This window comes from Sciurus carolinensis, chromosome 3, assembly GCF_902686445.1.
Source record: "Sciurus carolinensis chromosome 3, mSciCar1.2, whole genome shotgun sequence".
Classification (NCBI taxonomy): Eukaryota; Metazoa; Chordata; class Mammalia; order Rodentia; family Sciuridae; genus Sciurus; species Sciurus carolinensis.
This window is the reverse complement of record NC_062215.1, coordinates 56,193,682-56,216,843: the sequence shown is the minus strand read 5'-3', so window position 1 is coordinate 56,216,843 and position 23,162 is coordinate 56,193,682. Positions and strand designations below refer to the sequence as shown.

At 49.6% G+C, this 23,162-nt stretch overlaps 1 protein-coding gene across 3 annotated transcripts in view; it reads left to right on the top strand.

Moving 5' to 3' along the window:
- Pitpnm3 (PITPNM family member 3) overlaps nucleotides 1–23,162 on the top strand; it is an 88,462-nt gene that overhangs the window by 45,171 nt on the left and 20,129 nt on the right. For all 3 annotated transcript variants that reach the window (XM_047545169.1, XM_047545168.1, XM_047545170.1), the window contains 6 exons: nucleotides 13,608–13,684; nucleotides 14,051–14,286; nucleotides 17,265–17,454; nucleotides 17,879–18,001; nucleotides 18,427–18,611; nucleotides 21,940–22,112. In XM_047545169.1, coding sequence (XP_047401125.1) covers nucleotides 13,608–13,684; nucleotides 14,051–14,286; nucleotides 17,265–17,454; nucleotides 17,879–18,001; nucleotides 18,427–18,611; nucleotides 21,940–22,112 — 984 coding nt within the window. The remainder of the gene's footprint in view (nucleotides 1–13,607; nucleotides 13,685–14,050; nucleotides 14,287–17,264; nucleotides 17,455–17,878; nucleotides 18,002–18,426; nucleotides 18,612–21,939; nucleotides 22,113–23,162) is intronic.

Sequence of the window (23,162 nt, the reverse complement as noted above, 5' to 3'; positions counted from 1 at the left end):
GGTGCTTCCCATGCATGCCTGAGGGGTGCTGGGTGAGGGCCCTCAGAGAACTTAGTACCTCTTCATGGAAGCTCATTCCTTCTAGTCTTCGAAGTGAAGGGCACCCGGGGTCTTTCTAGACTATCCTCCTACCTTCATCACTACTCAGTTAAATTAGACCCTAGAACATCACTTCACCTCCAGCAGAGCACTCAGGATCCTTCTCTTCTGCCCTTCTTTTTGCCCCCTGGGTTTAAACTTGGGGATCACCAACAACCTCCAACGTACCACTTCAGTTCCGAAATTCTTCAGCACACTGACTTATTCTTACTGTCTTTTTTCTTTTTTTATACTGGGTATTAAACCCATGGGCACTCTACCACTGAGCTACACCCCCAGCCCTTTTTATTTTTTCATTTTGAGGCAGGGCCTTGCTAGGTTGCTGAGGTTGGCCTGGAACTTCAATCCTCCTGCCTCAGCCTTCCTAGTCACTGGGATTACAAAGGCCACTGTCTTCTCTTTCATGGACTGCCCTGTCTTCCTGTACACTACACTGGTCTCCCCATCTCCAGACTCTCCCCCTCTGTCTTCTACAGAGTGACAGAAAGACTTTGCCTGGGCAGTTCTCCCAGCCGCTGCTTACCTTCCCTCACCTTTTCCCATCATTCTCCCCACTTTCTTTCTGGAGGAGCATGGGTTCCGTCAGCACCAACCTCTCATGGGTTAATAGGAAACTGAGATTCTATCCATGCCCATGGAGGGGACCAAGGCAGCCTCCTGCACAGCAGAAGGTGGGAAGACTCCCTGGGGATTCAGACGCACAGCTGCATGCAGGAAGCTAGCCCGCCACTTCCTGCTGTGAGCTGCCATCACCCTTGGCTCAGTGGGATGGGAACTCTCCTTCCTCCTGCACCAACCCCCTCACAAATCTTGTGGGAGGAGGTGGGACTCCCTTCCAGGAGACCCTCCTCATCCTAGGCCCTTCTAGCCTCAGTGACTCCTATAGGGTGCAGGGTGTTCCCCAGGAGGTTCCCTTTGATCTTGAAACCTGGGGCTGGGAAGGGCTATAGTCATGATGAACATGTTGCAATGAGAATATGCCCTGGGAGTAAATGAGCTTCCAAGAAAGGTGGTACAACTAGCTCCCTTCCCTCCTCCATTTCCAGAGCTCTGCCCTATGCCTGACTGACTCAGATCTGAGCTCCCTTTTTCCTACAGTTTGTCATTCCCACACTTACCCCAGGTACCCTCTTCTGTCCCTTTTGCCACAGAGCAATTCTCAAGAGTCAGTTCTACTATCAACCTCCTGCGTCCCCTGCTTCCCACCAAAACCGCTTGGGTCCAGGTGATGCATGGAATAGGAACATGAGAGATGGACAGAAGGACAGATTCTGTGACAGGAAGACTTAAACGCTGTGGCCTTTGCGGTTGAACCTGACTGATATTGCATGGAATAGAAATGACAAATGGCACCTGGACTCATGCTGGCTGCTGATGGGTTTTCCCAAGGGCCAATGCTGGCACCAGTTATGGGGACAGGGTTGGTAAGAGGTTGTCCCAGGTGCGGGAATGTCTGCCAACAGTCATATCTGCAAATCAGAGTGGAGTCCTCCTGGGACTCTGAATTTCTTCTCTTCCACAGACTAAAACCTAACAATGGACCAAACTGAGTCCTGATTCTGACCTCAGACTGACCCTTATCTTCATCCCCAACTGAGTTTCTGTCTTAGCCACCAAATGAGCTCTGATTTATCCCCAGCTTGGTCTTGACTCGAGCTTCTGGTCTGGACTGAGCTCTAATCTTTAGCTCAGACAGGAAAGATGTGGATGGCTCAGTGTCACCCACCCATTGTGGGGACACAGTTTGACCTCACATTCCACTGCATAGGGTCAGCAACCAGAGGAGCAGCTTCCCTTCCCACATATCCCAGCCTGCAGTTTACCCTGGAGGACCCCCACAGGCATAATGCATGAAGTCCCTTGCCCGCAGCTGGCCTCCCCACTCCTCTGCCTGGTGACTGGTATCTTTTCCTGGCCTGTGTGGGCAGCTTGCTGAGCACAGCTGCAGACAGGCTATATTTAGCCTGCTTTAATGAGCTCAGGGTGGCAGACGTCCGCCTTGGGAGCACTTTTCTTGCATGTGTGCGTATGTCTGTGCTTGGCATGGCTTCTGTGTGTGTGTGTGTGTGTGTGTGTGTGTGTGTGTGTGTGTGTCTTTGCATTTGTAAGCATGCATCAGCATATGTGTCAATGCACTGGTGCATCCATCTACATGAGGACAAGCATGTGTCTGTTGTGCACATAGCAGAGTCTATCCATACAATGTCTGTGTTTTGCTAGGGATGAGTGCAGCCTCTGACACTTATAGGAGAGCAAAATGAGAACAAATCATTAATTCATTCATCCATTTGTTTAAAAAATATTTAATGAGCACCTTGATATGCCAGCACCATGAGAGTCTTTGGGTATAAAACAGCAAAAACAAATAGTTCCAGCTTTAAAGGGTTTTATAGTCTGGGAGATGGGGGAGGGGAAGGCAATAATCAAATAACCATAAAATTGAAAGTATGAAGATTTGTCTCAGGAGAGGTCCATGGTACTTTGGGGAGAGGGGCACAGCAGGGGAAGGCTCCCCAGAGGAAGCCAAACAGAGGTTTCTGTAGGGAATATCTGCACACAGGGATACACGAAGGTCCAGGCAGAGGAAAGGAGATGCACAAGTGCCCTGGGTGAGAGGGGAAAAGAGGATGTCCCAAACCTGTCAAAAAAACCAATGCGGTTGAGTTCAGGGAGGGAAGGTAATAGGGGGAGAAGGTAGAAGGTAGAGTGGGGACCTGCGGACCTCACAGGGGCCGTGGCCAGGTGTGGGAAGGCAGAGGAAGGGTCATGTGGGGGGAAGTGAGGAGATTTTCTATGTTAGAATCCAGCCCATGATTCAGTATGTCAGGGGAGGGAGCCCCACCCCACCCCAGTTCTCCTAGGGGTCACTTTTGCTGGCCCAACGCAATCAGAAGCAAGGGAGCCTTGGTCTCCATGACAGAGCAGGGCGGAGGGTGTGTGTGTGGCTGGAGAGGTGTGGGTATTGTCTCATGCAGAACACCAGTGCCACTCGGAGGAGTCACACTAGCCTCCATGTTTCTATGAGCCAACTTGATTTTGACTACAGCTACCAAAACCACTGGGCTGATGAGAGATCCCTCTCTGACTCCCAGGACTTCTCCTTTCCTCATTCTCATGCCACTGGTCCTCCTGGGCACAGATGTTCAGGCCTTCCAAGTGGCCCTCCATCCATGAGACAGGTCTGTCTCCTCCCCTCAGCTGGGGACTGGGGGTGGGGATCTCTTTTTTCAGCCAGAGGGAATCTGTTGTCTCTTTAAATCCTTTTCTCCTGGGAACAAAAGGACTTTTGGAAACAAAAGGGAAAAGCCAGGAAGCTCTGTCACAAAACCTCAGAGGCAAAGGAACCAGAGCAGGCAGAAAATACAAATTTGTTACTCAAAAAAAAAAAAAAAAAAAAAAAAAAAAAGATTACCCTGCTACATGCAATTGAAAAAATTCTTATTTTTAATCTGTCTTTTGAGTAGATATCTCATGAGCAAGGTATAAAACTCAAAAGGAATGGAAGATGATGAGCGAAACTCCCTCTCCCATGCTCGCTCACCCAGACCTCCCCAGAAGCAAAGATAATGAGTTTCTTATATTCCATTCCACAGATAGTCTCTGAAAACATGAACATATCCATAAATATTCTCTTACATATATTTTTATATATACCCCCACACAGATGGGAGCATGCAGTGCATTCTATTCTGCACCTCGATCCTTGCGGGGATAATAACACAGCATGATTATCTTGCTGTCTTGGTACATTTACAATGCTCAGATTTGTTGCTCTTGGCAATGGGTGTGTCACAAATCACTGTGGTATGATTTATTTAGCCTGTCCCCTATTGGTGGACAGATAGGTTGCTTCCTGTCTTTTGCTATTATAAACAACTTGACCATGATTAGTGTTGTACCTATACCATTTTGTATGTGGACTTGGCATTGCTGGGTCAGGGGCATGTTGTGTTTTGAATGACATTGCCAAATTGCCCTCCACAGGGAATGTTCTGCTTTTCACTCTCACCATCAAGGAATGAAGAGAGCTTATTTTCCTCACCCTAGATCATACAGGGTTGATAATGGCTCATCTGAGAGGTGAAAGCAAGGTGTTTTGGGGTGATTTAAAGGCGCATTGTTCTAGGTTAGGGTTCTGAGGTCCAGGACGTTTTCATTTGTGTCAAAGCCATTCCCCTATCCTTTTGCTGGAAGCCACAAGCATTCTTAAGGGATTACTGCAGAAGGAGGGAGTGGGCCGGAGTGTGCTCACATTCCTTTGTGTGTGCAGACTTGATTTCTGGTTTCCAGGCTCAGTCAGGGCTAATGTGATGGGATCCTTGTGGGGAAGGGCCACAGGTTGCAAGCAAGCTCCTGTACCTCAAAACAGCCTCTCCCAAATTTTCTTCCTTGCTAGGGGTCTCTCTGCAGGGGCAGGGCCATGGCACAGAGCCATTGAAAAGCAAAGAAACCATCCCATTCCCACTCCTCGCTTTTAGGAGGATGAAAGAGTCCTGTCTTGTGGCTGGATTCAAATCCCCATCCCTCCACTTATAACCCGAGAGAAGTCCCTTCATACTGTCAGTTACTCCTTGGAAGTTCGCCATGTTCAGCTGGGCAGCCCAATGGCATGTTTTCAACAGGCAGGTTCTGGGGCCCAGACCCTAGCAAGGGTCAAGGGTCAGGCCTTTGTCTGGGCTAGTGTCTCATTCACCAGATGAATCCAGGTGAATGTGGTTGGATTCTGAACCTAAACAGGTTAAGGAGGCACAGGCAGGACCTCGGCCTCCAGATCCCCTTAACCCTGGATGAAAATTTCCTCCCCAGCCTCCCTGCTAAGTGGCCACTTACATAACTTGCTTGTGTAACCTCAGTGAAGAACCCTCTGCCTCCAGGCCAGCATGGGGCATTCTGGAACAGTTGTAAACATTTCCTAAATTATGCTGAAACTTGGAGACTCTCCAGAAGCCACTCCTACCTCATTTGTCTTGGCTCTGCCCTCTGCTCCCTTGGCCCAAACTTGGCTCAGTGTGAATCTGCAGCACAGACCCACAGGCAGCCACCGGATCCCCTTGGGTCTACTTTCCTCTATGCTGGGTTCCTTGACTTCCGAGCCACTTTCTATAGTTTTCCTACTTGGCTAGTGAGTTCCAGACGAGTCCTCAGTGTGACCTGTGCTGCAGGGGCAGGGCAGGGATGTCCCCTCCTCATTTATTTCCCCATATTTTTTTACTGGTGCCTTGTAATCGTGTGTAACAGTGGGATTCATTGTGGCATATTCATGCATGCACATGATAGAACTATAGTGTGGTCAGTATTGTTCCCCTCCTCATTTTGAACTGTGGACTCTGGTTTGAGCAGCCTCCGAAGTGGAGAAGTAACTTTGGCAGCCCCATTAACCTGACTCAGGGATGTTTGCAGCCTTTGGTCATGTGACCTGCCACCCCCCATGAGACATGTTTTGGTCATGTGATATTAGGGACTTGAGGGATCCTTGAAGGTAGGTGCTGTGTGGGATTCATCTTGGTTTCACAAGCTGCATGGTAACTGGAGGGTAGAAATTATCAAGCGATGTTGAGTTGGTTCTTTATCCCAAACCCAGAATCTTAATTCACTCATCACATTTCAAGTTATTCTTTTCCTTCACAAGCATCTCTTTTCTTTTTATGTCACCCGAGTATCCTGTCAGTTCCCAGAGGGCAGGACAACATTTGGCTTTGTTTTCTTTGGAGTGTTTATTTACTAGGGTAGAGGTTTGTGATTGGTATGAAAATGTCCTTAGCTTAAATATAACCCAAGCTTGCATTGTCTATTCAATGGATATAGTCATAAATAGTTTTAAACTAAAAGAAACATAGGTTCTCTAGAGAAAACTTGAAAAATAGAGAAAAATAGAAAGTGGAAAAAATAATCACTCATTGTCTCAGCATCCAGAGAAAATTGCCGGCAACATTTTGGTGGATTTCCTTCTAATACAAGGCCCCAGACTTCTTCTCTACCCCTACCTAGATTGTTGTTTTTCACAAAGGTTGGGGCTGAGGCACCTGCAGGGGAAGTGGCCTGGACTTTGGCTGGTGAATGAGGCCTGTGACTGTGAAGTCATGCTCTGTGGAACCCCATGGAACTGCCTAGTGGCCAGGGTGGGCTGGGGTAAGGAAGTGGGGCTCTGGGCCCCTATTTTGGTCAATTTTTGTTACTGTGACAAAATACCTGAGATAATCAACTTAAAAGGAGGAAAGACTATTTTAGCTTATTGATTTCAGAGGTTCCAGTCATATGGTAATTTAGCCCTGTTTCTCTGTGCCTGTGGCAGCACAGTATATGGTGGGAGCGTGTGTTGGAGGAGGACTCTTCACTATGAAGTTACTGGGAAGCAAAGAGAGAGACGGGAAAGAGCCAGAGTCCCAATATCCCCTTCTAGGGCACACCCCTGATGACCTAACTTCCTCCTACTAGGCCCCATCTCCTAGAGATTCCACCACCTCCCAGTAGTGCTACAGGCCAGGGACCAAGCCCTTTGGGGACATTTAAGATCCTGACTATATTGACCCCTCCCCTAACCTGCTTCAGTCAGAGCTGGTTCACTTTCATCTTTGCTAACTGGTTCCTAAAGAAAATTTCACTGGATAATCAATTTTCCTGTTTTACAAAAGTTGTAATTCCTTCAGAAGAGGACCTTTTGTTTCCCCTGCTCCATGCAGTCCCATCTGCATCCTGTGTTGGTAATCAGTTCCCACTTCCAGCATTGGGCCAGGCAGGAATCTGTTATTGACACCCTCTGGGTGGTTACCTGTGGACCAGGACAGAACTTTGCAGTGTCGCTTGGTGGCTTCTTGTACTGGTCCCCTATGTACTAACCACATTCTGTGAGCTGCTGTGGTGACAGCCATGGGTTCCTTAGGTAAATCTATCATTCTGCCCATGTGTCTCTCCTCCCCAGATACCCTACACCTTGGCATTCCCTCCAGTTCCCAGGCCTACTTACTTTACAAGCAATGAGATGACCTTGGCAAAGAACATTCCAAGTGAACCTATCAAAACTCTAGTGACCACTGCTTCTCTTTTAAGGGTCCTTAAAACTTGTTTAGCCAGGTGCTGCCCACACATCTGTAATCCCAGCCACTTGGAAGGTTGAGGCAGGAGGATTTCAAGTTCAAGATAATTTAGCGAGACCTCGCTTCGAAATAAAAAAATAAAGAGCTGGGATATAGCTCAGTGGTAAAGTACCCCTGGGTTCAACCCCCAGTACTGCAGAACAAACAAACAAACACATTTGTTTATTCATTTGCTCCATGACTTGCCTGGGAATTAATACCAGATTTTCTAGTTGGAATCAAATACAGGTGACATTTCCCATTTGCAATTTCTTGGTTCCTCTTTTTTTCTTCACAGCCCCTCGAAGTGAGTCTGCAGTTATGCCTGTGGGTCCCTTTGGGGTCCCAGGGTCCTTACTCTGCTGGGATGAAGGCTAGAACTACAGAACACTCATGCTTGGCCTCAGAATCTCAGGCTTCCTGACTCTTTGAGGGAATGCAGCAAACACACTTATTACATGGTGGTGTGGACAGGGTGTTCATCTCTTATCCTAGGACTTTTGTCCTGGTCTGTCGGGTGTGTGTGTGTGTGTGTGGTGTGTGTGTGTGTGTGTATGTGTGTGTGTGTGGTGATCTTTCTCTTCATGGATTTACCTGGGGGATTAGTATAGTGGTTGGAAATCACCTCGCCCCCCCACCCCACACACACACTTATTGTTGAATGAGGTTGCATTTGTCCCAAATATTTTCCAGTTCTATCTCCCAAATCTCATTTCAGAGCAAGAGAGTAAAGTCATTGGGTTTATGCACACATTTTTGTTTCTAATCATGCATGTGCTACCAGGATTTCACTGAGGATTAAATACTTTTGTAGCTACTTCTCAGGACATGTTGCATAATCTCAAATTGGGACCAGCTTGGCTCCCTTAACCCCAGGAGTGACTAATGGAGGTGACAGTGACCATCAGGGGCTGGCAGGATAGAGGGTGAGATCAAGTGGTTAGTGCCAGCCAGAGGCACCCCTAGCATCCACTCTTGGTGGATCCTTGCAGCTGGTGGCAAGAGCAGCAGAGACAATTGTCTTCTTCAGCCAAGTTGGGGTGTTGCTTTGTACAGGGCACTGAACATGTGGTTGACGACCTTGGCTTTTGTCTCAAGAGCAGTGTGGTGCATGGGTAATTAGAAGGGATGATCACGATTTGTGCCTTTCCAAGGCTGTGATTAAACAAAAATAGCCTCCATTCTTCAGATGGCAGGAGGAGCCATGGTGAGCTTGGTGTGCTACTGGTCCCCATGCCGGGGCTGGCAGGGTGCTGGGAGCAGGCACTGTGGTAGCCAGCCTGCCTCAAAGCCTGTCATAAAACATTATCACAAAAACACCTGTCAGTTTACCCACCCCAAATCTGGACACAGCAGGGATCCAGCCTGAATTGGGCCATACAAACAGAAATGAACAGGAAGCGGGGACTAACAGCCTGGTGATGAGGTCCTGGGCCCCTTACTGTGGCTCCCTACCACCTAGGACCTCTGGTGGCAGTTCTTCTGGGGAAACATCTATAGGGGGAACCACAAAGCCCAGACCAGGCAGTTCTAGAATTCCCAGAGGTTCCCAGATACCAGTTCCCCTGGAGACTTTCAAGACATGTGCTTCCCTTTGGGGCATGCTTCCCTGAACTTGATTTCTCCTGGGGATTTAGTCTCAGGGTTTAGGCTGTGTGTGTCCTGGAATCTTTGCTTCCAAAAAGTTTTCACAAAAATGCCAGGACCTGAAAGCTTATGAACCCTATTCTCAAGGGTCTGTTGGAAACATACAGTAACCCCACAGCAGTAAGCCAGGCCCAACTCTTGGCTGTGGGATTGCCATCATGGCCTACATAGCTCTGAGAAGGTTTTCCAGAGGCGGTGACAATTGAGCAGGGTTTGGCAGGACAAGTAGGAGTTTTCTGGTCTGTAAAGTGAGAAAAGGCTTACCAGGCAGAAGGCTCAGCATAAGCAAAGACAAGGAGGGAAGAAAAAAATGATGTCTTGTGGGCGAGTCAGTGCCAGTGGCCTGGATTGTGGTAGGAATGGCTGGTTCTGAGGCAAAACCTTGTGGGCAAGGTGCAGTTAGGGCAGCTGGATATGTGCCTTCTATATCTGGAAATGTGGGTACCTTTGGTCCTGGTAGTCAACTCTCCTTGGACTACAGTCTAGATCTGGCAGGCTAGGTCTCCTCTCCTCCCTTGCCCAGAGCAAAACATTTCTAGCTGTGTGAAGAAAGGAAGCGAGGCTCTGTCCCCAGGCTGCGTAGGAGGTGAGACTCTTCCCTTTGGCTGGGGAGGGATGGAATGGCACTGAAGATAACCCTGCCCAGTCCCAGCCTATGGCTCTTGTCTCGGCTGAGCCAGGAACCGCCTCAGCATCATTTGTGGCTGGGATGCAGCACATGTCCACCAATTCATTGCCCAGAGCATGGCGTGGGCCCGAAGGAGCTGACTCCAGGCAGATGGAGGATGCAGGAGCTCTTCAGTCTGTGTCATCAGCGAGGGTGCAGGCTCCGGCCCCCACCTGCTGGAGGGCATGGTGCCCAGGAGACAGCAGGACCCTCATGTCTTCCCTGCAAGTTATTTATAGACTCACTATGGTAATTTGTGGCAATCACAGCATTTAATCCTGTAATCACACTGCAAGCAGGCACCCAGCCCAGTGAGGCTGGCGAGGCTGCCAGGGCTCAGGGAGGGACTTGGCGGCAGGGCAGGCGAGTGCAGAGGCGGTGATGTCCCCATCAGCCTCCAACCCCATCCGTCAGCTGTGGCCCCAGCTCTGTGCCCCTGATTTAGCCTGGATAATAAGAATGACAAAAGCAGCTCACACATAGAGCACTTCTTACACTCCAGGTCCTGCCGGAAGTCCTTCATGCATATGAGCTATGTATCCTCACCACTGCTCTGTGAGGTAGTTAATAATAGTATTCCAGGTGAGGAAACTGAGGCATGGGTCACACGGCTGATAGGAAGCATGTCTCCAACTCCAGCACTCTGGTTCCAAAGTTTCTAGTTTAGCCAGGTCTCTCCCAGCCCCAAAGGTGAGGGGCGTCCCAGGCTCCACTCCCATGGTCTCAGCCCAGGCCATGCTCCTGTCCCTCCTGCACCACCCAGAGTTGGGCACTAGGCTGCATGCACCAAGAAGCGCAGCTGCTTCATGTCAATTTCCTTCCCAGGCATGTGGTTTCCCTATTGACAAAACGTTTCATGTTGTCAGGTTTCCGGGCAGCAGAACTGGGCTTTAATCTTCAAGGTGCCATTGTCAATTTGTGCCTCCATGCCTTCTCCTGCAGAATGGGGATTGCTACATTCACCTCACTGGGAAGTTGTGTGCTTCAGAAGGATACAGCAGCACCTGGCTAAGCATCTTCCTCTGCCCGGCGTGGGGTCCTCCAGCTGGATTCCCTCGATCTTGTTATGTGGCCTGGGGCAGGTGACCTGGATTGTTTGAACTCAGTTTGCTTGACTATAAAATGGGGCTAAGAACAAAACCATCCAATATGAGAGGATGATTGAGACAAGATGAGATGATACATGTCAAGCGCATAAATGCCTGGCACATAATAAGTACTCAGTAAAATCAAGCCATTCCTGTGGTCTTTTATTATTGTCTTGTCCTGAGGGCAGGGTCCAGGTCTCCCCTAGCCAAGCCCAGGGCCAGGCCTTTCTTTCTGTCTCTTTCTCTTTCTTTCTTTCTTTCTTTTTTTTTTCTTTCTTTCTTTCTTTCTTTCCTTCCTTCCTTCCTTCCTTCCTTCCTTCCTTCCTTCCTTGGTGCCAGGAATTGAACCCAGGGTTGCTTAACCACTGAGCAACATCCCCAACCCTTTTTATTTTTATTTTTATTATTTTTGAGACAGGGTCTTGCTAAGTTGCTTAGGGTCTCACTAAGTTGCTGAGGTTGGCTTTGAACTTGTGATCCTCCTGCCTCAGTTTCTTGAGCCGTTGGAATTATAGGCATGCGCCACTGCCACCATGCCTGGTAGGCCAAGTCTTTAGTATGTCTGAAAGGCAGAAGAACTTGAACCACTGGAAGAAGTATCAGAAAGTACTTGGCTGAGTCAGGTCTCAGAACAAATTTTTTCTCCTTCTCCTAAAAGCCAAACCCTCCATCACTTAGGAAACGATTTCCTGTCTGTGTGGTCAGCTGCTAGGAGCTCATAAAGCAGTTACCCTCTGACCATGGTTGTGTCTGTGAGGACAGAATATTTCAGAAACTACACTTTCCTGCTGAGAAAAGCTCTTTATTGAACATTCTTTGCAAAGCACTCTCCTCCTGGGCTGATGGAGACTGAGGAGGTGTTGACTCACACACAAATGGGTTAGGGATGCCCACAAAGCCTGTGGGAAAGACCCTCCCCAGATGTGATGCTATCAGGGAGTTGCAGGCTCCCAGAGGGTGGGAGGTGTGAAGGAAAAGACCATCCTCACTGGGACCACACTTCTGTAAGAGGCAAGTGGCAAGTAAGTTCCCCATCAATGAAGGCAAACAAGTGCTTCACAGCCTAACTGTGCGTCTCAGGAAATGCTATCCATCTCACAGTGGGGAAAGGAGAGGAGGCAAGGTGACTGGATGGAAGGAAGGATTCCTCAGGGTGGAAGGCATTATTTGGGGTGGGAGGCAGCTGCTGGATGTCTTTCTACCTGAGAGGCTTATATCATGACATTTGAGAGCATGGGTATTAAATCAGGGGTGGGCACATTTTTCTGCAAAGGGCCAGATAGTAAATATTTTAGGCACCGAGGGCTGTAAGTCTGTTGTCGCTTCTGAAGTCTAATGCTGTGGTGTGAAAGCAGCCATAGACAATATGTAAATGAATGAACCTGGCTGTGTGCCAATAAAACTTTATTTACAAAAACAGGTGGTGGGCCAGATTCCACCCTTGGCTATAGACCTCTGTGTTAGAGAAACGAATGCTCAGGAAGGGCTGGGTGCCAGGAAGCACTTCCTGGAGGAGGTGTTGAGCCAGGCAACTGGGAGGAGTGAGGAGCACATTTTTGGCAGTAACCAGTTTCACTCCAAAGCTCTGGGTGATGTTGACTGTCCTCCCAAGTGCTGGTCATACCTCTCTGAGAGTCCACCTTCCTTGGGATCATGGTTCAAGGCCTTGCTATATCTCTGATAGCTTCAACCACACACACACACACACACACACACACACACGTTATATGTGATATATAATATATATGTAGTTTATATATATAAACTATATTTTATTGTTAATATATAAATATATATAATCATTAATATTATTATTTGTGGTGCTGGAGATGGAACTCAAGGCCTCACAACATACACCAGGCAAGTGTTCTACCTCTGAACTACACCTGCCCCCATCTGCTCCAACCTGATAGTTTTATTCTTTGCAGTACTAGGGATTGAACCCAGGGATACTCTACCACTGAACTACGTCCCTAACCCTTCTTATTTTGAAGCAGGATCTTCCTAAGTTGCCGAGGCTGGCCTAGAACTTCCAATCCTCCTGCCTCAGTCTTCCAAGTAGCACCACAGGCGTGCACCACCCTCCCTGGCTCAACCAGATGGTTTTAAAAAATTATTTATCCATCTGTGTTAGTCAGGGTTTTCCAGAGAAATAGACCCAATAGGATAGAAAAAGTGTTATATGAAGAGATTCATCATGAGGGACTGCCTCATGCAATTACAAAGACTGAAAAGTCCCATGACCAGTCTGCGAGTGGAAGTCCAGGAAACCAGGGGTGTAGTTTCAGTCCAAGCCCACAGGCCTGAGAACCAGGAGAGTCTGTTGTAAGTCCCAGTCCCAGTCTGAAGGCCCAAGCCCCAGGAGCACCCATGTCCAAGGACAGGAGAAGATGGACATCCATACTCGTAAGAGAGAGCAAATTCTCCCTTCCCCTGCCTTTTTATGCCATCCAGGCCCTCTGTGGATTGAATGATGCCCACTCACGTGGACTGGGTGAGTCTTCTTTACTTGGCCTCCCAATTCAAAGGTTAATCTCCCTTGGAAATACCCTCACAGAAACACCTAGAAAATAGGCTTCACCACAATCTGGACATCCCTGAGTCCAGTCAACCTGACATGGAATTAACTATCACACCAGCTCTTCCAGCTGTTTTCAGAGGGAGGCATGATTCAGACTGACAGCCAGGACTGGAAGTGGATGTCATCAGATGGTACAACACTATGGCGGTGTTCTTGGTGAAGGAAAGCCAGGACAGTCCCCTCTTAGGACACCCCTACTCATCTCAGGGGTGCCATCCACCGTGGCCTACCACTGTTGCTCTTCCTTTTCTTAGTAGGACAAAGCATGTCATGATGTGTGGACTGCAGAGACAGGGAGCTGGACCAGGTGACTCTTCCCAGCTCCAGACCTTAATATAATCCCAGTTCTTCAATAGGCCAGGCCTCACTGATGTGACCAGCTGGGCCCAGGGAGTGTCCAGTTGCCATGGGAGCTCCTGGAGGTGCTGAGTTCTCCTCTGTCCCCTCTGTAGGAGAACTGTACCGGGCTTCCCTGAGAAGACAGAAGTTCCCAGCCCAGGGAAGCATCGAGATCCACGAGGATAGTGAGGTGCGTTGGGTTTTCAAGAGTGTTGGGCCCATCTGTGGTCAGCATTTTAGGAAGAGTCCTAGGATGGTAGACAGGCTGCCTAGCTTTCATCTTCATTTGACTTACGGAGAGACCCTGCACAGCTCAGCTCCCTGTCCTTCTCAGAGCTTCAGGCTCTGAACAGGAAGGATCTCTTTAGACTCTTCCTGCTCTGATATACATCCAGGGTCTTGCCCTCCTGGAGACACCCTCTTCATGCACTGGTGGTCCTAGCACACAGGGAACTGTAGAGCTCCTAGGCTTGGAACTGTGGCCACAGCTCCCATCCCCTGTGTGTCCCCGTTTCCTCTTGCCTGCCTCTCTCTATCCCAACCCTGTCCCTCTCAGGAAGGCTGCTCTCAGCGCTCCTGCAAGACACACGTTCTCTTGCTGGTGCTGCATGGAGGGAACATCCTGGACACGGGCTCTGGAGACCCATCCTGCAAGGCGGCCGACATCCACACCTTCAGCTCGGTGCTGGAGAAGGTCATGCGTGCCCACTTCCCTGCTGCTCTGGGCCACATCCTCATCAAGTTCGTCCCCTGTCCTGCCATCTGCTCTGAGGCTTTCTCACTCGTCTCTAAGTGAGTCCATTTCTGCTCATTTGGAATAGCTGGGTTGGTGGGGGTGGGGGACGTTGGAGGGGCTGCTCCTGCCACATGGGTACCTGGTGGGCAGGTGGGTACCTGCCAAGGCCTCTGGGAGGTGTCACATCCAGACTGATCATGAGCATCACTGATGGAAAGTGGTCTGTGAGAGTCTTCTACCTGGGAGTGGGCGGTGTTAAGGTCTCCATGAGTCCTTGGATCCAATTCCTTCTCAGTAGGCCTGATTCAGTTGGCACAGATAAGAAAACCAAGAGGTTCAGCATTTTCTCCCAGAGTTACCCAGCAAATGGAGCCAGGAGTCAAACCCAGGCAGCCTCACTCCTAAGCTTTACAATTGCTGCCTGCTAGGGTAAATACTATAATGGGTGTGGCCCAGAGCACTGCAGGCATTCTGAGAGAAGGCCAGGGAAGACTTCCTGGAGGAGGTGACTTTGAGTATGATATCAGTTAAGTGTTAGCCTCTCAGATCAGCCTGGATTTGAATGCCTGCCGTGTGACCTTGGGAAGCTGTTTAACCTCCTCCTGCCTCAGTTGCCACATCTGTAAAATGTAAAATGGGAGTAATTATGATAGTAACTGCCTCCCAGAGTCAATATGACGATTCCATGTGCTGGTTTATGCACAGCACTCAGTCCAGCGTCAGCACATGGAAAGCCTGTGCATGGAGACACCGAGTAGGGAGGAGGAGGTGTTCTCTTCCTCTCTCCTCTCAGTGGAGAGTGGGCTGCGAAGGGAGAGGTCCTGACATGTGGCACAGAACCTCATGGAGTAGGAAGAGCAGGGATGGTGTGAACAGAACAGGCTGAGCCCTGGGCAGCTCTCTCGCTGCAGATGCTGGTGGGTCCCCATCCACTGTAGGTCCTGGTACCTGTGGGGACAAACCGAGAAACCAGGGATCCTCCAGAGTCTGTATGCTCTGCAGAATCCCACCCTCTGCTCCAGGACTCGAGGGCTCCAGCGCCCCCAAGTTTCTTTTGTTGAATAACTAAAGGGGGTGCCTGGAACCAGGTGTATATCTGGTTTCTCAATAATCCGCACAAAAAGTCCTGAGCACTTTCAAGGCCCATGTCCCATAGTGCACTTGGCATATTGTTAGGACTGGAAACTGAAAGCTGGGTACTTTCTGTAGTTTGTGGTGAGAGAGCTGTTGGCACCTCTAGCTGGATCCTAGCTCCTCCCACAAGACCTTGCCAGAGCCTCAAGGCTGCCCCTGAGGCTTGGGGAGGGTGGAAAGAGATCCCAGCAGGGAGCTGAGAAAAGGGAGCTGGTATGCTCAACCAGATGTGGCTCCAAGGAGAGGCTTAGCTGAGCAAACGATCCAGGGGTTCCTGGAAAGACCAAAGTCCCACTGCCCTGAGTTGATCAGGAGCCAGCATGGACTGGAATTTTTCTTCCCTCTTTCCCTTTCCTGCACTGAATGAGCAGAGACCGATTTATCCATGTTCCCAGGGCGCCCGCAGGCAGATCTCAATCAGAGATGGAAGGAAGGAAGGGGATTAGGCTGCTGGTTCCCCACCTGGCTAATCGCCCCAGTCCCTGGTGTGATTCTTGTCAAACTGCAAAAGCAAGATGTGCAGGCTCACCCCTGAAGCAACTGAACCAGGAGGTGGGAGCCCTGGAATCTGCATCTTTAACAACTACTCACTCTGTGGCAGGATTTGGAAGCTGCTGAGCCAAAGGCAGTGGCTCCATTCCTGTCATGCTATCTGTCCGGGAGTTAATTGTCTTAGTTCCTAATCAATCTCAGGACCCCACCTCTCCCCCACCGCAGGACATCTGACCTCCAGAGCTGGGTCACCACTATCTCTAGGAAGATGGATAGCTGGGCCATCTGAGGGTGCAGCGGGAGGGAGCTTACCTCTCCCCCAGGTAGCTCCTTGCCAGGGCCATTAATCACCCTGTAATCACTGCTGGGAGGGAGTTCTTTCTCAGCTAATTAAAATCTCTCCGGCTGCAATCGAGGCCTGTTTCCTCTAATTTGTGTTCTTTGGAGATGAGGAATAGCTGGTGGTGCCTGCCGTGCACACCATGAGAACTCTGCCACCTGCTGAGAGTGCCTGAGCTTGGTCACCTGCCCTAGATTCCATTGGGTCCCTAGGGTATCTGCGCTGGGCTCTGGGTCAGCCAGAGCTTTGACTGTTGGGGAAGGTTCAGCTCTGGGCAGGGCTGGGAGTTCCCAGCCTCCTTCAGTGTCCAGACTCAACAGTGCACCAGGGGTCAGAGGCAAGCCAGATGGGCATGGGTGGGCTACTGAGAGAGTGGTCTCAGGTGGGTCTGAGCTGCCCAGACAGGGAGAGACTTCCTAATAGGGAGGCAGGGAGGTTGGGGTGGGGAGGCGATGTGAAGTCCACAACACTCCCCTAGGAGTGGGGATGCTGTAGGGCAGGCTCTCTTAGCCCTTTCTGCAAAGCCCAGGAAAGCTCTGGGTACACACCATACATGGGGATCACAACACTGTGCATACACCTTGGAGGTGCCCACCTCCAAGGAGTGGCCACTGTGTGAGCTCCACATCTGGCATGCCCTCTCTCTTCCCTGCTCAGCTTCTCCAAAAGCTTCCTTGAAAACCTACTTCAGACCTTCTCTCCTCCAGGAAGTGTGCATGATGCTATGTCCCCACCCCAACCCACACTAGTTGGCTCCTTGGCTGACTTCTTCCTAGGAACTGGGGTGTCCTTAGGGCCATGGAGAAGAGGGCAGGAGAGCATGGCGGTGCCACACCACGGGCTGGACACACAGCAGTCAGCACAGGCTTGAATTCCACCTCCTGCTCCCCGTGTCTCCATGGCCTGTGCTTTGTCTCACACGAGCACCTGCCTGGGTCTTCACGAAGAGTCCCTGGAGCTGGGTGTCCAGTGCCAGGCCAGCGAGTGCCCTCCTCTTCCTGGTCCTCAGCCCCACACCTGGCTGCTTCCTGATCCCGGCTGGGCTTACCTTGGGCCCCCTGTCTGCAGCCTGAACCCCTCCAGCCATGATGAGGGCTGCCTCAGCAGCAGCCAGGACCATGTCCCTCTGGCCGCCCTGCCCCTGCTGGCCATCTCCTCCCCGCAGTACCAGGATGCTGTTGCCACTGTCATCGAGCGAGCCAACCAGGTCTACAGCGAGTTCCTCAAGTCCTCTGATGGGATTGGCTTCAGTGGGCAGGTAGGATGGCCTGCCCTCCCTGCCCTGTCCTGGCTGCTACCTGGGAGAGAGGCTGGGATTTGCCAGAAAGATAATGCAGGTCTGTCTAGAATCAGAGCATCTGGAATGGAAGGAGGCTTCTGAGATTTGGGATTTGCCTTCCTTTTGCAGATTGGAAAAATGAGGCCAAGATTCTGAGTTTTGATTTGGAGCCCATGCTGATCCCTAGCTGAGTCTGACCACTGAACATAGGCTAATCTTCGTCCTTGGGCTGACCCTAGAGAAAACCATGACCCCAGGATGACCTTGCTTCCCATTTGGGTTCTCAGTGCCTTTTTAAGACAATGCTTTATTCTCCCATGGGAAAGCAACCCCTGCTCGTCTGGGTTGGGGGTGAGAGGGTCAGCAGGGGGCAGGCCTGCAGTGCCAGCTGTGTGTCCTACAGGTGTGTCTCATTGGGGACTGTGTGGGTGGACTCCTGGCCTTTGATGCCATCTGCTACAGTGCAGGAACCTCGGGGGACAGCCCTGGCAGCAGCAGCCGGAAGGGGAGCATCAGCAGCACCCAGGTGTGGCGAGATGGTGGGACTGGGGAGGGTGTGTCTCTGGGAGCCCTCCCCCAACCCTGGAAGAGCAGGGGCCTCCCCTGGGGGTGGTAGTGCTGGCCCTTCACATTGGCACAGTGATGTCCATGGTACAAAGGATTATATTGCAATCCTGCAAGAGTTGCTAGAGATTATTGTCATAGGTAGGGAAATTGAGGCCCATAGGGTGCTGACCTCACTGGACAACTGCCCAGCATCCCAGCTGGATGGCCCCTTCTCTGTGGACATAGGAGATAACTGTGCCTAAAATCCCCCATCATTGCATTGCATGGTTTGAAAGCATAGCTCCCCACATTGCAGGAGGAAGGGCTTTGTTGCCTGGGGGAGGAGGCAGGGCTCCAGGGACTTCTGTGACTGCAGTGCTTCCTGTCTTCTACCTGGCCCCCAAGGACACACCGGTTGTGGCAGAGGAAGACTGCAGTCTGACCAGTAGCAAGCGGCTCAGCAAAAGCAACATTGACATCTCCAGCGGGGTAGAGGATGAGGAGCCCAAGAGACCGTTGCCGCGGAAACAGAGCGACTCCTCCACCTATGACTGTGAGGCCATCACCCAGCATCATGCCTTCCTCTCAAGGTAGCCCCCACCCTGGCCTCTGGCTTCTTTCCACCAAAGCATCCAGGGGACAGTCAGATGTCCCAGGTCTTCCATGGGGGCCCAGAGGCAAACATTGAAATGCTGGGATCCGGGTCACTTGTCATGAGTCCTGCATAGAGATCCAGGGATTTGCTTTCTGTCTCTACTCTGCTCAAACTTGTAGAAAGAGTGGGGTCAATTTGTTTCACCCCTCTGAGCCTCAGCTTCATCTTCTGAAAAAGACTAATACTGCCCACACTACTTCTCTGCATAGTTTGAAGATCTAGTGGAATAACAGATGGGGGTATGTTCTGTGAGCTATCTCAGGTGTGTGTCCTCATTATTTCTCAGAGGGGGCCAGTCACACTATAAGTTACCAATCAGCGGAGGTCCCCAGTTCAGTGCCTTGATCACAACACACTCTTTTGGCAGGTACCAGGGATTGAATTTAGGGGCACTTAACCACTGAACCACATCCCCACACCCTCACCACTCCCCCCACCCCAACTTTTTTTGAGACAGGGTCTCACTAAGTCGCTGAGGCTGGCTTTGAACTTGCGATTCTCCTGCCTCAGCCTCCAGAGCTACTGGGGTTACAGGTGTGCACCACCACACCCAGCAACAATACACTTTTATTTGTAGTCCAGGTAGGACCCTCCATGAACTGTCCTTTAACTTTTTAAAAGAGATAGTTAACCAACATGGGTTAAATGAATGATCTGTACTTTTATTTAGGATATAAAGGAGTATTAATCACAAATTGGCAGGAGTGTATTTTTTTCCTTTCCTTCTCCTCAAGTCTCTTTTCCCTCCCACCCTCCTCATTTCTTACCCAAGTGATAAGTGTCATGAGGTCATTAAAACACTTAGAAAATATATCATCTTGGGCTGTGGGTATAGCTCAGTGGTAGCGTGCCTGGCTAGCATGTGTGAGGACCTGGGTTTAATCCCTAGCACTGCCAAACAAAAAAGACCTCTCTCAACCTCCCCCCAGCCACAGGAGTCACTGTTGACACTTTGGAGTATTTCCTTTCTATATTTTTGAACATACTTTGCATATGGTATTAATGAAAATAAACAAACAACCCAACCAACCAACCTACCAAATAAACAACAAAACCTCCCTCAAACAAACTCAAAATCTCTTACATCATGATCTTTCCCCCATATAATTAAAAATAGTTGGTAAATATTCTTAATGGCAATATACTTTATTGAGCAAATGGATAACAGCTTACTGAATCCCAGTAACTGCATATTCCCCCCGCCCAGCTCTTCACTCTTATAAATAGCACTACAGTGATCATCTTTGTGTATTAACACTGATGTATATATAAGGATTACAGTAGTCTTACCTTATTCACAGTTTTGCACTCTGTGGTTTCAATTTCTTGTGATCGACCATTGTGTGAACATATTGACTAGAAAATTTCAGAAATAAATGAGTCATAAATTTTAAATTGCACACTATTGTGAGTAGCATGATGAAATCTCACACTGTTCTGCTCTGGATGTGAATTATTCTTTTGTTCAAGGTGTCTACTCTGTATATGCTACCAACCTGTTAGTCAGCAGCCATCTCATTTATCAGATTGACAGTGGTGATAACACATTGCTGTGTTCAAGTAACCCTTATTTTACTAAATAAAGGCCCCAAATGGCAAGAGTAACAATGCTGGCATTTTGTATATGTCAAAGAGAAGCTGTAAAGTACTGCCTTAAGTGAAAAGGTACAGTAAGATATTTTGAGAAAGAGACCATATTCACATAACTTTCATTGTAGCATATTGTTAAATTGTTGTGCTTTATGCTTAGTTGTTCTTTTACTATGCTTAATTCATAAATTAAACTTTATCACAGGTGTGTACATATTAGGAAAAACAAAGTATACATGGGGTTTAGTGCTCTCCGTGGTTTTAGGAATCCACCAAGGGTCTTGGAATGTATCCCTGTGGACAAAGGGGTGATGACTGTATTTCCTTCTGATAGATCCCCAGTGATGTAATTACTAGGTCACACCCCTGTGTGTTTAAACTTCTGAATATTTAAATCTCCTCTGATGGATTATACTTTAGAAAAGCAATATGCAAATGAAGGTTCATCCTTGAAAAATCCTTTAGGAAAGACCCAAATAGGCAGAGTGATAAGAAACTGGAGGCTTTCAGTAGCTGGTCCCACACAGCCAGCTTTTCCCTCTGGTGCAGGGACAGATGGCTGTTTCTTTGGCAATTAAAGAGTTGGCACGTGTTTAGCGGCCACACTGTATATGAAATCCATATGGTCAAACACCAGCATCATCTTCCTCCATGTGAGCTGCTCACACCGTGAGAGGCAGAGCGACTAGAGAACTGGCAATTCACCTTTGCAGACTCTCACTCCAGAGCCTGGGATGCTTGCCTGTTTTATCTCAATTGCTACTTCTAAGTTTTGTTTTCCTCCAACTCAAGTATTTTTGTTGAATTTGCATTCAGTTAATTGACTGATATATCACACAATTCCCTTGTTTTATTTTCACCTCTAAGGGGTATCTTATGCTCACTGGAAGGCCAGGGAGGTCCCCAGTTTTCCTCCTTGATCCTCAGCATCCAGCTCTGGGTCTCTGACTGGATAGAAGTTGGAGCTCCAGGCATCTGGGATGGGAGTGGTTGGGATTCTGCATGTCATGTCCTGTCTCTTTTTTTCTCCTTAAGCTCCATTTCATCTGCAGGCTGGAGTGGGGTGGGGAGACCAAGCTGTTTGCGTCTGTCTCTGTGGGTTGCCTGCAACAAGAGTTACAACAAAAGCCCTAATCCTGGCAGGACTGACACTAGTCAGCTGTCTGTGTATTGGCTGGGCTTCTCTGGTAGACAGTGTGGGAATTCTCAGTGTGGCCATCACCAGGCAGCACAATGGGGCAGGTCTGTCTGTGTGCATGATGCTTGGTGACTCCCAGGTGCTCAGCCCATTTTTGTAAATAAAGTTGTAGCAGACACACGTACTGTGAAGTATCCTATGTGGCTGCTTTCATGTTTTGATGGCAGAATTAAATTGGTGCGATGGAGACCATATGGCCCACAAAAGTCCAGAATATTTACCATCTGGCCTTCTGCAGAAAAAGTTTGCTGACCCCTGCTTTAGCCAAATGTTGACTGGGCCTTGGTGGCCAATGCTGAGATTGTCGCCAACTCATGTTGAGGTGTCGGGTAAGCAGACTTGGCTTCTGAACTGCGTCCCTCAGATGGAGGTTGGGCACTCTGCTCTTAGGCTTCAGGCTGTCCTGCTAAGTGACGCTCCACCTTCCCCATCCTTCCCTGACCTGCTTTCCCCTGTGTCTTCCTCCCTCTGGCAGCATCCACTCCAGCATGCTGAAGGATGAGGCTGAGCTCGCTGCAGCTGGGGGCCCCCAGCTCCCTGAGGTCAGCCTGGGTCGCTTCGACTTTGACGTGTCTGACTTCTTCCTCTTTGGCTCGCCCCTGGGCCTGGTCCTGGCCATGCGGAAGACGGTGCTGCCTGGGCTGGATGGTGGGTATGGCAGAGACTGGAACCTGAGATGCCAGTGTGTCACTACGCCCCTGTGTCAGGGTCTCAAAATGGGGGGAGTGAGATGGCAGGAGATGGGGCAAGAAGGGTCATGGAGTCAGGATGGAGGGAAAGGGGTGAGGAGAGGAGCAGCAATTTCTCCATGTGGGGCAAAGGCAGGCAGCTTCTGATGGATTTCACTGTCCCTGTCACATACTCCTGGCTGATTCCACCCCATTGTCCTGCAGTCATGCCCTATCGAAGGAGTAGCCATAAACATTCACCCTATTGCACCCGATTGACTTTCCCCATTATCCAGGCAGACCATCTGCAGCCAGGTGGGTCTCCCTTCACCCCCATACCCAATCCCATTTCAGTGCCTTTGCTGATGCCACCCTGCAGCTTAGAAGCCTTTTCATGTTCCTCTAAAATGCATATGTGAGGTGATTTGACCAGTAGGGGGTTTAGTAGTTACTCTAAGGACAGTATCACCAGAGGCGAGTCCAGAGCGTTCCTTGCTTATCAACAGATCAATGCTTTCCTTCAAAGCTTACTGACAATCTAGAGCATGGAACAGAACAAGAGGAAGGGGCTCTGGTTGTGATGAGGAGGCAGAATTCAGGGCTATCCTCCATGTCACAGAGAAACTCCAGGATTCCCTGGATGTTGCACTGTCTAACCCTGGGAGACCAACCCAAGGCAGGGGCCTCAGTGGAGACACCTGCTGGTCATCAAGAGAAGTGTTCCACCAGTTCTGACAAACTTTCCTCTGGGGGTTCCTGGGGGTCTGAGCAAAGAGCAGCTTACCTGACTAAGGAACCTGGATCACTTCATAGATCAGGTGGCAGCTAAGTGGGAGGTGGAGGAATTGAAAGGCATCTGACCAGTGGAAATAGTAGACAGGGAGGGCCCCTTGGGAGAGGGGACCCTTTGAATAAAGGCACAGAGAAAGGAAAGTAGCAGGTCAGGTTGGGAAGTCGCGGGTGTTCACCATGGCAGCAGACTGCAGTGGTAAGTGGCACTCATAGGTAGAGCAGATTGGCAAGGCCTTGA